This window comes from Dendronephthya gigantea, unplaced genomic scaffold (assembly GCF_004324835.1).
Source record: "Dendronephthya gigantea isolate DGI-Jeju-01 unplaced genomic scaffold, DenGig_1.0 000023F, whole genome shotgun sequence".
NCBI classification, from domain to species: domain Eukaryota; kingdom Metazoa; phylum Cnidaria; class Anthozoa; order Malacalcyonacea; family Nephtheidae; genus Dendronephthya; species Dendronephthya gigantea.
In genome coordinates, this window is record NW_021163033.1 from 351,020 (window position 1) to 364,212 (window position 13,193).

The following is a 13,193-nucleotide window of genomic DNA, read 5'->3' on the forward strand; positions in this document are numbered from 1 at the left end:
TTGTAGCAGGGCGCTTATATAGAACTGAGGGCTCTGGTTTAAAGTTTTGATAGCAATGATCCGGTATAGCTTAATCGGGGCCTTGGTTGGCTGCTGCTGTTGCTGGCATTGTTCCATTTATTTGTCATAATTATATAACGTTTGACAAACAATATTTAGGGATGAAAGATGCAATTATGGCAAAAAATAAAAGATACAGGAAATCCTCTGAAACTTGTGATTAAGAAAAACATATCAAATGTATGTAACCAAACAGTTTGTTGGAATCGCTGCCAGAAAGTGGCAAGTTCATTATTTAAAATGTTGCTCTCTTGCAAACTAAATTGTCGTGTGTTCATCGAAAACCAGCAGGGGACGAATGAGTTATTTTGTGGATTTAATTTGTAATTGTAATTTCATAAGCCAGTTTGACATTGGTCATCTGCTTCCATAAAGTAAAAACGAAAGTTTAGTCATGCGGTTATAAACAGGGTTGCTTAAATCTGGCCTTCACGTAGGGTTTTTGCCTACTTTACCCATTAATACAAGGTAAGGATTTTACTATTTTTACTATAAGACTGCACAGGTTTCATAGCAACATAGTTTACCTGGAATAAGGAATACATGCAGAGACATGAAAGGTTCGGTTGTTTTATTATAATTATAGCAGTATTAAACAATCTCCAGGTGGCATTTTGCTGTATAACATGGTTTATTTCTGAATTTTCGTCACAGAAAATGGCTCGTGCTTTGGAGACTGACCCAATCAATGAACTAGAAGAAAATCTGCAATGTACTGTATGTCGGTACCGGTTAAAAGACCCGAGAACTCTTCCTTGCTTCCACTCATTCTGTAAAGATTGTTTGGAAGACGTTGTGAAAACAATTCGTGACGAAGCACTTCCCGGTCGACCAGTTCGAAAGTTTCCATGTCCAAATTGTCGAGAGATGTTTACACTCGATCCTGACAAAAATGTCGCCGACATGAGAAGAAATCATTTCATCTGCAACATTGTAAAAGCGACAGCCGAACTAAAAGATTATAAAGAACAATTCACTTCAAATAACGAGGCAATGGACGGTATTTTAACTGAAGGCCATGTCATTGTTGAACGATTAACAAGTACGACGGAAGAACTTGATCGGGACTTACAAATTGGCAAGAGTAAAGTTGTACAAGGTGACGGATTAATGGACAGGGAAACCGTTGAAACGTTGAAACAGGCTGAAACGAATCTAAACGAAGTAGATCAGGTTCAAAAAGGTGAGTTGGCAAAGTTAGACGAACGGGGGTCAGAACAAAAGCAGTATGTAAAAAAATATACATATATAGATCTGTTCCAATAAAACCAGGAAGCTAGCAGCGTGGCAGCGTCTTCAAACAACTTAGCATCAAATGTGGTATAACAACTGTCTCAAATAGACAATACACTTCTCGACGTTTCGACCTGAGGGCCTTCGTCAGGAGAGTTAGTCTTTATATAGTCTTATTTCCTACTAACTCTCCTGACGAAGCAACGAGAACTGTTTTGTCTATTTTAGGCAGTTGTTATACCCCATTTGATGCCAAATATAGATCTGTTCAACTAGGTAGAGTGAATAATCTACACAAATATTAATTAAGGTCCTTTGCGATAGGAATGTTGAATTACGCAGTTAGAATATGGATCCAGCTGATCTGAGATCATGACGTCATAAAGCGTCTCGACAAAACTGAGTTGTCATGTATCCGGTCTTATTTGTCCTTATTCTTCTAAATAATAGTATAAAGGGTGAAAAATTTGAATTCTAATTTACAGTTGAGAAGAAATAAACCTGTTTTCGCTTAAATATAACAAAATTACTTGATATTTTCGAGTGTCGAAGTCATATGCAATGAAGGAAATGATAATTTAGTTTTGTCGAAGATCTGGCTTCTGATTTGTTGATCATTGTACCCAGATCAGCTGGATAATCATACAATTCCCATTTCGCGGGTTCAAAAAACGTCTTTTAGTGGTAAATTCAGAGGGTACAAGCAGTTGGGACTCAGGATAACTGTGCATATATATACATTAGCTGATGGGGTCATTTTAAAAACTTAAATAAGCGTACAGTATCATATAGTGCTATCTATTCTAAACATTTTCCTAGCTGAAGAACAACGTCCCAAAGCTGCAGGCTTCGTTACAACGATTGACAGTGACTTATATCACTACCTGAAACAAAGTCATCCTGCCCAGCTCTCCCATGCCTTGAGAGAGCCGCAGCCGAGCATCGAGGCGAAAGGAGATTTGGTACATTTTTCATTTTCCAGCGAAGAAACAAAAGAACACTTCCTTACTGATATGAAAGCATTCAAATGCGAAATCGTATCGATTAAGCCTGCTCTGCTCGAACAAGGATTAAAGAAAGAGTTGCAAGAAATATTCTCAGTGTTCAACGCTAGCGTTGCTAAATCAGTTTCCTTCATCGAGAGATATGGCGAAGGCTTTCTAAAGCTTGTCGGAAGAGCAGTGACTACATTTAATACGGCTCATGAGGAGGTGAAAAAGTGTGTTGCCAAAGCTGAAGAGCAAACTAATCGACACGAAGATACGATAGAATTATTAGCTGTTCATCTGAAGTTGCTTCAACACTCAACAAAATTTCAAAAGCAAGTATTTACAATATATAGTAATTACCATTACAAATAACTGACTAGCATGCATTCAGTAACAATTAACTGAGAGCATTATTTGAATAGGTTGGAAACCTCATTGAAGCGAGATGGTTTAGAAATGATAAAAGACGAAAAAACGGAAAGAATAACCGTTAAAGGCTCACCAACACAAATAGAAAAGTTTAAAATTGAAACGCAAGAAATCGTTGGCTTTTTTGAAGAGCGTTCCTTGAATGGAAACAGGTTTTCCTTGTTGAAGGCAAACAAAGCTATTTCACACGTAAAGTCGTTGTTGACTGCAGAGAATTCCACTGTGGAAGTTGTAGTCGATGATAAAGAAATGGTAACACTGTATGGTATGAAAAAGACAGACGTAGACAGAGCTTTTGATATTATTGTGAATGCTATGGTCGAAATAAAACTCCCGGATGGTAAGTTCTGTAATGTTTATAATACATCTTCACTTATAAATCTTTCAACAGAGACTACCAAGTCGAAACACACATCACAGTTCACTCCTTTTCAGTTCAAAACGTTTTGTTTCAGGTTTGCGAACGAAATCATCCCAAGATGCATTGCTCAACGAGTTGGGAACATCAACTCCGCTTTTAATACAAAGAGAAGATGGCGTTCCACGAATCGTCTGTTTCAAGAAGCATTCGCAAAACCTACACGCAAAAATAGACGATTTTAAAGAACAAAAGAAAACGGTAGAACAAAGAGTACGACTTCCAAAAGCAGTCCTACGCTATCTCTCAACCTACGGAGAAACTACCTTGGAAGGCTTGCGACTTTCATCACCTGGCTTGAAGATAGAGATTGGAGATGAAGCCTTGGTTCTGTCTGGTGAGAAGCCAGTCGTCGAGAATTGTTGTGTGAGCATACAAGATCAAACAAAAGGTTTGTAATGTATTTTCTTTGGCACAGGATGTACTATCGTGTTTGAAAATTTGTTTAATCATTTTGGATTTTGTAGGATTTCCACATCAGTGTTTGTTATTTCGAAAACCCAAAATGTGGCCCCTGCCCTATACTGTACGACTTGTGTTTCAGATCTAAAGGTGGAGAAGATGGATTACGGAACACCGGAAACAGCGTCAAGTATAAAAGGAATGGCATACATGGCAATTGAGAGCATCGAAAGGAAACATCGATGTGGAATTGAAATCACAGTCAACGACCAGCCAGAAAGACAGGGTTCATTCCGATCACAAAATGCAAGCACTGTTAGTAGCAAGGAAGACATGAAGCGTACAATGCAATGTCGATACACCTTCCCAAACGGTAAAATCATTGAGGTACATCAAGGCAATATCCTGGAACATCCCGTACATTACTTAGTGAACTCTGCGAACAACGAGCTCCAGCATTCTTGGGGACTTGCCGGGGCGATAGTTAGGAAAGGAGGGCGTAAAATCCAGGAGGACTGTTTCCGTGCTTTAAATCAACTGGGAACGGCAAAACTTTTACCTGGAAATGTTGTCACTACTGACGGAGGGAAATTGATGTGTAAGGAAATACTTCATGTAGTGGTGCCAGCGTACCGTCCGTCTGACGAAGACGTCGAAGATGAAAACGAGATATATTTAAGGTGGGTCAATATTATTTTTTATCATGTATGGGATGAATGATGGGCTGTGCTTGTTACTCTAGCTAAGGCAAGAGTCTTAAATTCGAAGCTAAACAACTGCAGGCATATTCTGCGCATTTCTACGCATATTATGTGTACTCGATCAAAACTAAACGACTGTGGGCATATTTTGTGTACTCGATCTAGTTAATATATGGGTATGGGCAATCGAATATTCACATGCAGACTCACCACCATTCCCCTCTCAAAGATAGCCCTCGTTTAAAGTAACGCGATGTTTTTGCAGTGCCCGCTAATCTTCTGTTTTTATTCATAAATATTTCCGGCTAAAAGCACAAGCAAAAACACAAACACCTTTAGTTCGTGTAAACGCTTAGCAAGCGTCTTAAGTGTGACAGTGAAGATGGAGGTGTTACTAATAGACATGGTGACTATGATGTACTCTTTTGATGGTTAATTAATGATGGTAAAAATGAGTGCTCAGGAGGTAATTGTGATTATGATGGGTATTGATGGTAAATATGAGGGTGTTTTGAGCGGGGTTGATGACTATGCTTGTTAATGATGGTGACAGCTAACTTTACCAATGCTTCATTCCTAGGCACTGTTGTACTAATGTCTTGGAAAGTGCAACCAAGGGTCAAACTATTGCAATCCCAGCGCTGGGCACAAGGGGATACAGTATTAGTGCAAAAAGTTTGGTAGCAGCGACTTGTGATTTTTTACAAAAAAAACCTTCCCACAGTTTACAAGAAGTTCATTTTGTTGATTATGATCCCTCGGCCATCGAGGCATTGATGAAAGAAATATTGACAAGGTTTAGTTGTGATTTAAACTTACATATCAACGAACCGGTTCGAGATAGATGGAGACCGCTGCTAGGCGCATCTGGTGGAGTTTCGCCACTGGTTACCACCAAAGCATGTGATCATTTTACATTTAAAACTCCCGAGGGAATGGAAGTGCGACTGACCATTGGAAACATTGCAAAATCTACGGTATTTATTTCCACAACGTTTTAATTTAGCAAATGTCCTACGCGAAGTTAGCAAATAAATAAGATCTAGATAACATGAATTTTCTATCATTCTCTACTAGAGCGATATTATCGTAAACACAGCTACAAATGATCTGAACCTTACGAGGAATCCTTCATCAAAAGCAATTCTTGACGAAGCTGGGAGCGCCCTGAAAACGTTCTGCGTGAAATGGATAGAAGATAACGGTCTAGTTAACGAAGGAGACTTTGCAATCACAGATGGCGCCAAGTTGAAATGCAAGAAAGTCTTTCATGTTAAATGCCCCAGATGGACAGCTGATCAGGGAGAGAAGGTAACTGGACAGGCTTCTATCAAATGAACAACATTAATGAGAGCCATTTTAGCGGGGTGAAGCACAGCCTTTATTAATCCGGTAATTTGGTATTTGTTTATCCTTTACAAATTGGAACATTTTGCATTACTTTTCTGTAGAAACTCCGTGAGGTTGTGCAAAAACTGTTATCTAAAACCGCAGCTCTCTCGCTCACATCGATCTCAATGCCTGCTCTTGGAACTGGGAAACTGAGATTCCCGGAAAAATTGGTCGCCAAAATCTTGTTTGAAGAGGCCATTAAATTCAGTTCAGATCACAAGCCTTCCTCAAAAATCAAACTGTTTAACGTTGTCGTTTACAAGGGGAATAAGACAGCCGTCGATGCATTCAAAGAACAATTTCAAGTCTTCTCACCAACTGCTGACGTGAATGCACGAAAAGCAAAACGAGGTTCGGAAAGTGGTGCAGGTATTCTGAAGACAACACGTAAAAAGATTTCGGGAGCCTTCGACAGAAGTTCGGGCAAAGAAAAAGATAAAACACACGGAGTTGAGGTGGAAATTGTTCAAGGAAATATAGTCGAGGAATCCACTGATGCAATCGGGTTCCTGGTTGCCGAGGATATTACACAAGGTACGTGTGCGGATAATGATCAAATTTCACGGAAACTGTCCTAGAAACTACAATAACAAGACTTACCGATCTTTGTGCATGGTCAAAATGCGATGCGATCGTAGGACTTTCCCAGATACACTAGGCTTTACAGGATCATGTTGCCCAAAATCCGTTTAAGTTGCATGACATGGTCAACTAAAAATAAAAAGCAACAGGGTTATTTGAGCCGACCAACGATAAGATTCGGTTTTGACATCTTAGGAGGTAGATAAAACTGTCATTTACGTCTGTATTTTAAAAGCTTACTCGAACTCAAACTCATCGAGTGGGAGATACACTGGAATAAGAGTTTGATTTTTAGTGTTTTATCTTAAATCTTTCCACTGAGTATGTCACACTCAACGAACGAGCTTTTTAAATACAGGGTTAATTTTGACTTATCTATTGTTTCAAAAAAAGTGCATGTATGCAAACACCGAGTTCCTTTGACGATAAGACCCTAATAAAAATGTGAATTTTTTATTACCAAGGAGGGCAAATTGGAAGAGCACTTTATAGAGGAGCCGGTGAAGATTTAAGAAAAGAATACATTAATATTGGATTGAACAGGATTGACCCTGGAACGGTAGTCATGACAACGGCAGGGAATTTGAAAGTTTGCAAATTGCTGCACATGGTTATAAAGGCGCCCACCGACAAATCGACGATTCAAAATGCAGTTACAAGGTGTTTAAACGACGCTGACATGTACGGCTTCGCCTCGTTGTCGCTACCTGCGGTCGGAACCGGTCACTTGCAGAAAGATGGCAAACAATCCGCTGAGATTTTATACCACTGCATCAAAGAATATCGTAAAAGAAACGACAAGTCCTTGAAGCTCATTCGTATTGTTATTTTACAAGAAAATGTTTTCGAGGAATTCCGTGGAGCTTTCGCACGCAAAGATCCGGGCGCAGAGTCATCGAAAGGTAACAAAAATATGTTGATTCTGTCTTCTCGCAGATAGCTTGAAATTGGTTACAAAAGACTTCTAAACTAAACTATCATATAGAGAATTATCTCCTATTGATCCAGTGTTACTACAGGAGGAAACCTTGATTTATACTGGATAGATAGCTCTATCAGTTTTAATCTGCTCTTCTTAGAGGTCCAGTAAAGATCATCTCTTATTGATTCAATGTTACAGGAGGAAATCTAAACTAGACTAACTTTATTTATACTGGATAGCTCTATCATTTCTAAACTGTTCTTCCTAGAGGTCCAGTAAGGATCATCTCATATTGATTCAGTGTTACTACAGGAGAAAATCTAAGCTAAACTAACTTAATAGTCACAAAACCAATGTTTTCTCCAACAGGAAGCACACGTAAGACGAGGCAACAGATTACTCTTGAAATTGCGGCAGAAAGTTCGAGCGACATCGCAGCGATCAAGGAAGAACTGAAACGGGTCGAGGCAGAACAATGTCATACTGAGACCATCGAAACACAACAGGTGATTGATGTGAAACAACTAGCGAAAATCATGGAAATACAGGACCTCCACGATGTTCGTATTGAGTGTGAACCCACTATTGGATACATCAGAATCAGCGGGCTGGCAAGGAATGTGGCGATTGCTGTGGGAAAGATTCACAATATTATTCACGAATGGGAACGAGAGAGACATCACGCAGATGTGACTGTCCGAGAGGTTGGACTTGCTTTTTTATTTACTTATTATACATATAACTGGCCAATGAGGTTAATGCCTTGTTTCACTCTCTGAGCACGGGCTAAGTGCGGACTAATTACTGATAGGACAATAAAAGTGCGAAGGACTGACTCAAATTCAAACGATGAGATCTTTGTTTGTTATTCTCTCCTGCTATAGATTAAGGCTTTTTACTCCAGGTGTCCGAGATACTGCTGGTCTAAACACTTGGGGAGCGGGTTTCGAAGGTCAACCCCACGAAAAGAGAAAGATGCGAGAAAATTTTGGGTTGAAAATTTTCTTTATGCATGGAGTTGCCATGCTTATGCTATTACTTACATATCGAAACCCCGGATCAACTCGCAAGCTTGCTACGAGTGCACTTTTATACAATTAAAATGCTTTTTATTGACTAAAATGCTTTTTATTGAGTTTAAGTTGCTTTGCTTTTTATTGAGTTTAGGTGCAAACCGCAAAAGAGCAGAAAACAACCTTTACTTTAGTAGCATCTAATTTAGTAGCATTTTCCTCGTATTACTATGCAGTAATTCCCAAAGAGCAAATCTTTATGAATTGAAACATCAAATGTACCGATATTTTTAACGTCCTTTCTCTTAGGTTGAATGGTTGTATTACGAGGGTGATAGAGGCGTGGTTATTCCCGAAAGGTACGCAAAAGAAATGAGCGCCAAGATAGAGACGGAGTACAAGAGAAATCCTTCTGGGACTGTCGAAGTTGGTGACGATGAGAAATATAAAATAGATTTCAAAACCATGACAGAGACATGTTTGACTTCAAACGAAGACCTGATGAAAGTCTACAGACGCCCGTGTCAAGGTATCACCGATTATTATGAATTGTGAGATCTTTGACGAAAGAAAAAATCGATAGAACGTGTCTTTTTACAATTTCACTCTGTTTGTATACGTGAAACTCCCATCAAAGTAGAATTCAATAAATGAAAAAGAAGCAAATCCTTGGGAATAATACCATGTACCATGTACATGTACCATGTCTTACAAATACCCTTTTAATTTTACATCTTCAAGATTCTTTAAGATTGGTCTCTCTTAGGTGTTATAAAATTATGTATATTTGTGTTACTTTTCAGCATTTCCATTTCCTGGAAATTGGGAATATCAGCCAATAGACGGTTCCACTGGGCAGGAGCTGCAAGTATTTTCCTTCAATATTGAGAAACAAGACACAGAATATCACCAAATTCACAACAAATTTCAAGCATCGCTCTCATTAGCAACAAACGTTTCCAAGACGGAGGTTGTAAAGATTGAGAGAATTCAAAATCCAGGATTGTATCAATTGTACCAAGCGAAAAAGCGGGAAATGAGCGATGGTGGAAATGAAATGTTGCTATATCATGGAACAACAAAAGATGCTGTGGAAAAAATCAACCGCGCTGGTTTTAATAGATCTTATTCTGGAAAACTGAACGGTAACTTGATCAAATTCTCGATAAGTTTTATTTGGCCGTAAACGCCCTTTTGTTAAAATTAAGTTAACAACTATAATGGCAACTTTGTAAACAATTATACCTAATGATTGCTCTCTATCAACCAATAATTGGATGTTCTATTTCTTATTTATATTACAGCTTTCAAGTTTGGCAACGGTGTATATTTTGCCAGAGAAGCTTGGTATTCATCAAGAAGACAATATGCTGCTCCTGATGAGAAAGGTCTACAGTATATGTACATAGCCAAGGTCTTGGTTGGGAAATACACAAAAGGAAACGAAGGTCTGATCGTCCCACCGCCAATTGACACTAGCAATCCAAATGTTAGTTACGACTCTCTTGTTGACAATGTAGCAAAGCCGCTGATCTACGTTGTTTTTTATGACTATCAGCACTATCCGGAGTACTTAATTACATTTAAGGAAAAACCAAGCAATGAATTGCCGCAATACCGCCTCTCAGGTAAGTCAAGAAAACCTCGTATGGTATAAAATAATTAGGACACAAAAATTGGGACTGTTTGATGAGAGATAGTAAATCAAAATTCTAATAGGGATGGGGATATAACTAAGATTTGACATGTATGATTTGTTAAATTATGTTTTAATTGTACCATTTATGTTGTACAAAAACAGATATCCAGCCAGCGCATGAAGAAATCTCTGAAAAAAATAAAACCGCCAGGTTTGAAAAACTTTACGTTAATGTAAAACGCAAGCTGAAAAAAGAAATTTACGAAGCTTTAAGGAGATGCTATGCCTATAGTTTTTGTCATGATTTTGTTTTTGTACATGCACAAAATAGCATTTCATTTTTCAAGATTGTATTTCAATATTATATATATTATACAAATTATAGCATTCCTCTTGAATCCCCTTCGCAACCTGGGCCATGCAACGTAGCTAAAGATGCTAGGTACGAGTTTGTTTTTTCCGCGCCTAGCGCTTTTAACAAGAATGGACGAGATTTCTATAGATTTCTCTACACGCATTTTTTAAAGTGCATGGTGTTTACTTGCACATAAACTATTCTTTATATATTATAGCCCTCCTGGCACAAAGGAAAGCAACACGTGGTTTAAAGACACTTTCCTTAATTCAAGATGCAAGCTAAAAAAAGAAATTCATGAAGCTTTAAGAAGGTATTTCATATTCCTTACAACTAACTTTGCTATAGTTTGGGGTCATGATTCTGATCACTTTTTTGTATTTCAAAATAATGTTATAAAAAACTACTTACTAGGATGTCCTAAAGCTTAAAGGTTACTTCCCAAAAATGTATATTTGATATATTATATATATAGTTTCCCGTGGTTGTGTGGAGCGTACGGCCTTTCTGGTCCAAACAAGAAGATTTGTCGTCCACATATTTACCTCACAATTAAAAGAGGAATGAAAAAATCCGATGTACGACGCGACCTTCAAGAAAAATTCAATGTTGACACAAAGCAATATTTTGAACTTCTGCAAGAGCCAAAAGAAAATCCGAATATCAAATTCTTGGTTCGGGATCAAAATACTTCGAGTGTTGGAGTCGAAACTTCATCGTCCGCTACACCAGTCCTTCCAGCACCAGGTGGTGGTGTATTAGCTTGCAGTGGACAAAGTAATCATAACCCATGTCATGTACCTGAAGGCGAGAGAGACTTACCTGATGTGGAAGGAACAGGAACGCTAACTATGTTTTGTTGCAAAAACGGACAGCATTACGCACTTACTTGCTTTCACGTTGCTTGTGCATCTGATGAAGCTCGTTTGAATGCTGCGATCAATAAACGAGAAAATATCCAACAGATGCGCGACGAATTTGCAGATTTGCAAACTCGTGCCAGAGAAAAAGAATACTTATTTAAAGAAAACAGAAGAGTAACCAACAACGAGGCCATTTCGTTTGGAGATGATGAAAGCAACCACTTGCAACTTGGTGAATTTGAAAATGCTCATTTTAATACAAAATGTGATATATTGTCTCTAAAGATTCCGAAAGACGTTCAACTTTCTTGTAAAATTTCGGGTGTAACCTCACCGGATTGGAATAAGATAAATGGCGAACTGAATAAGCGAGTTATTGAAAATAATACGAGTCCAGTTCATGTAGAAAAAAACGGTTTTTCGTCAGGCTTAACGAAAGGATATATCGTTCCCTGTGATTTTAGTTACAGCGAAGGACCGAAACTGCTTTTTAAGGATGCATTTGTTGTCGAAGGATATGGTGGTACTCCTTTCCTTGAAGACGGTGATTCAGGTTCTCTTGTGTTCTTTCGTGATGAAAAAAATGTGAAGCAGGCATTTTCTTATGGTGTTTGCGAAGTGAGTGATGACTTATTACCAAAGAAAGGTTTTGCCTTCCCATCGCAAGAACTTGCTCCAACAAATCAGATGGAAGGAACACGTTTGAGCCAACAACAGGAACATGATGTACCCTCGACATCACTGGAACAAGCCTCGCCAAGGCATAACGGAACAAAGATTTCTACCGCGCCCGATCATACCTCCCAAGGACAAGCAACTGGTTCCAATGATTGTGATAGCGGTAGCAGTAGCCCTTGGAGTGAAGACAGCGATGACGGAGGAATTGTGTTCCAAGAGGAGAGAAATGGGTTATCATATATCTGTTTGCCATTATACACTGCATTGAGGAAACTTGAGCTTTTAGAAGCAGCGTGTTTTAACGATTGTGCTAATAGCCGGGAATAATAGGAGTTCCTAACATCAGAGCTTATTGAAAATATATCGAATCAAATATACAGCTCTTTCAAACTTGAAGTGTTTTAAAAACAACTCGCATCGTTGCGCGCCTAGTATATACGTAGCTTAAATAAAGGAAATAACGTTCTTATAAGTTGTAGAGGAAACCTGGTTCTTATGGTAAGCATTAAATTAGTTCTTATGTTAAGCATTAGATTAGTTCTTATGGTATAGGCATAGCACGTAACTTCGGCTTTTAAAGTCTGTCGTGCGTAGCTTCCCACTATTTTGAAAGTATGTAAAACAATTGGGCTAACCGGACTTGTCTTCGAGTAAAATGTGTGAAATATCAGCCATATTGCATCGTTCAGAGATAATAACATATTTATTGGAAATTGTTAGTTAATATATGTGGCACGTTTATTCTTTTTTAGCAAGAAATCTCCTGCTAAAAGTCTAAATAATGATTTTTCCATATTTCCAAAACCTTAAATCGATGTATATTTACCTATCTAATTGCCCACAGGTTAGAATAATTTATATGAATAGCGTATGTCCATAAATATACATAACTGTTACACTAGTTTAAACTTTACAATGTCATCTCTTTATCAACTATTGCACACTTAATAAATTTATTGATTAGTTCGTAAACCGCGTACTTATGGATTACGTTGTCAATTCGAAACAAAGAATATATTACACAGGCTAAAGCGATTAGATCCAATCGCAAGATTTGTAGTCACATAACTAAACATGCGTTCAGTGGCCGATTCAAAACCCTGCTTCTTCCACTTTGTGGCAAGTCGAAGGCCTACTCATATTTCACTGCAAGTTTTCTAAACGCGATCAGTCGGGTTACTCGGGTACAGTTGCACAGAAGAATTGGACGGTATCGGATTCGCTTGTCACGACATCGTCGTTTGCAGTTATGGAGCAACGCTTGGTGGCAAATGCGCATTGATTTGATAGATTTGGTATATTATTTATATAGGTCTCGGGAAATCAAAATCTTCACCGTCTTTTATAAATTTTATTAGCTACAAAATTTGACCGGTTCCGATAGAAATCAGGTCATCGTGTGAACGGCTCATTTGAACGGCTCGTGGTGATTGGAATTTGGCAATACGCACTGCGAAAGAAACACACATATCGTTGATAATAGACTAAGAATTACTAAACTAGCATGATGTGATTGG

General features: G+C 38.4%; 2 protein-coding genes across 2 annotated transcripts; both read left to right on the forward strand.

Annotated features, from left to right (window-relative positions):
- Window positions 1–464: 464 nt before the first annotated feature.
- Window positions 465–2,654, forward strand: LOC114522714. The gene is made up of 3 exons (XM_028543456.1): window positions 465–528; window positions 715–1,243; window positions 2,113–2,654. The coding sequence occupies exons 2-3, from the start codon at window positions 718–720 to the stop codon at window positions 2,652–2,654; spliced, it is 1,068 nt and encodes a 355-aa protein (XP_028399257.1). The 5' UTR covers window positions 465–528; window positions 715–717.
- Window positions 2,655–2,710: 56 nt separating this feature from the next.
- LOC114522481 (protein mono-ADP-ribosyltransferase PARP14-like) lies at window positions 2,711–12,495 on the forward strand. Its single transcript, XM_028543170.1, has 15 exons — window positions 2,711–3,051; window positions 3,167–3,520; window positions 3,674–4,211; window positions 4,813–5,209; window positions 5,310–5,543; window positions 5,684–6,158; window positions 6,671–7,108; window positions 7,498–7,832; window positions 8,451–8,670; window positions 8,945–9,286; window positions 9,446–9,769; window positions 9,943–9,991; window positions 10,166–10,222; window positions 10,353–10,448; window positions 10,611–12,495. The coding sequence occupies exons 1-15, from the start codon at window positions 2,739–2,741 to the stop codon at window positions 12,001–12,003; spliced, it is 5,565 nt and encodes a 1,854-aa protein (XP_028398971.1). The 5' UTR covers window positions 2,711–2,738; the 3' UTR covers window positions 12,004–12,495.
- Window positions 12,496–13,193: the final 698 nt, after the last annotated feature.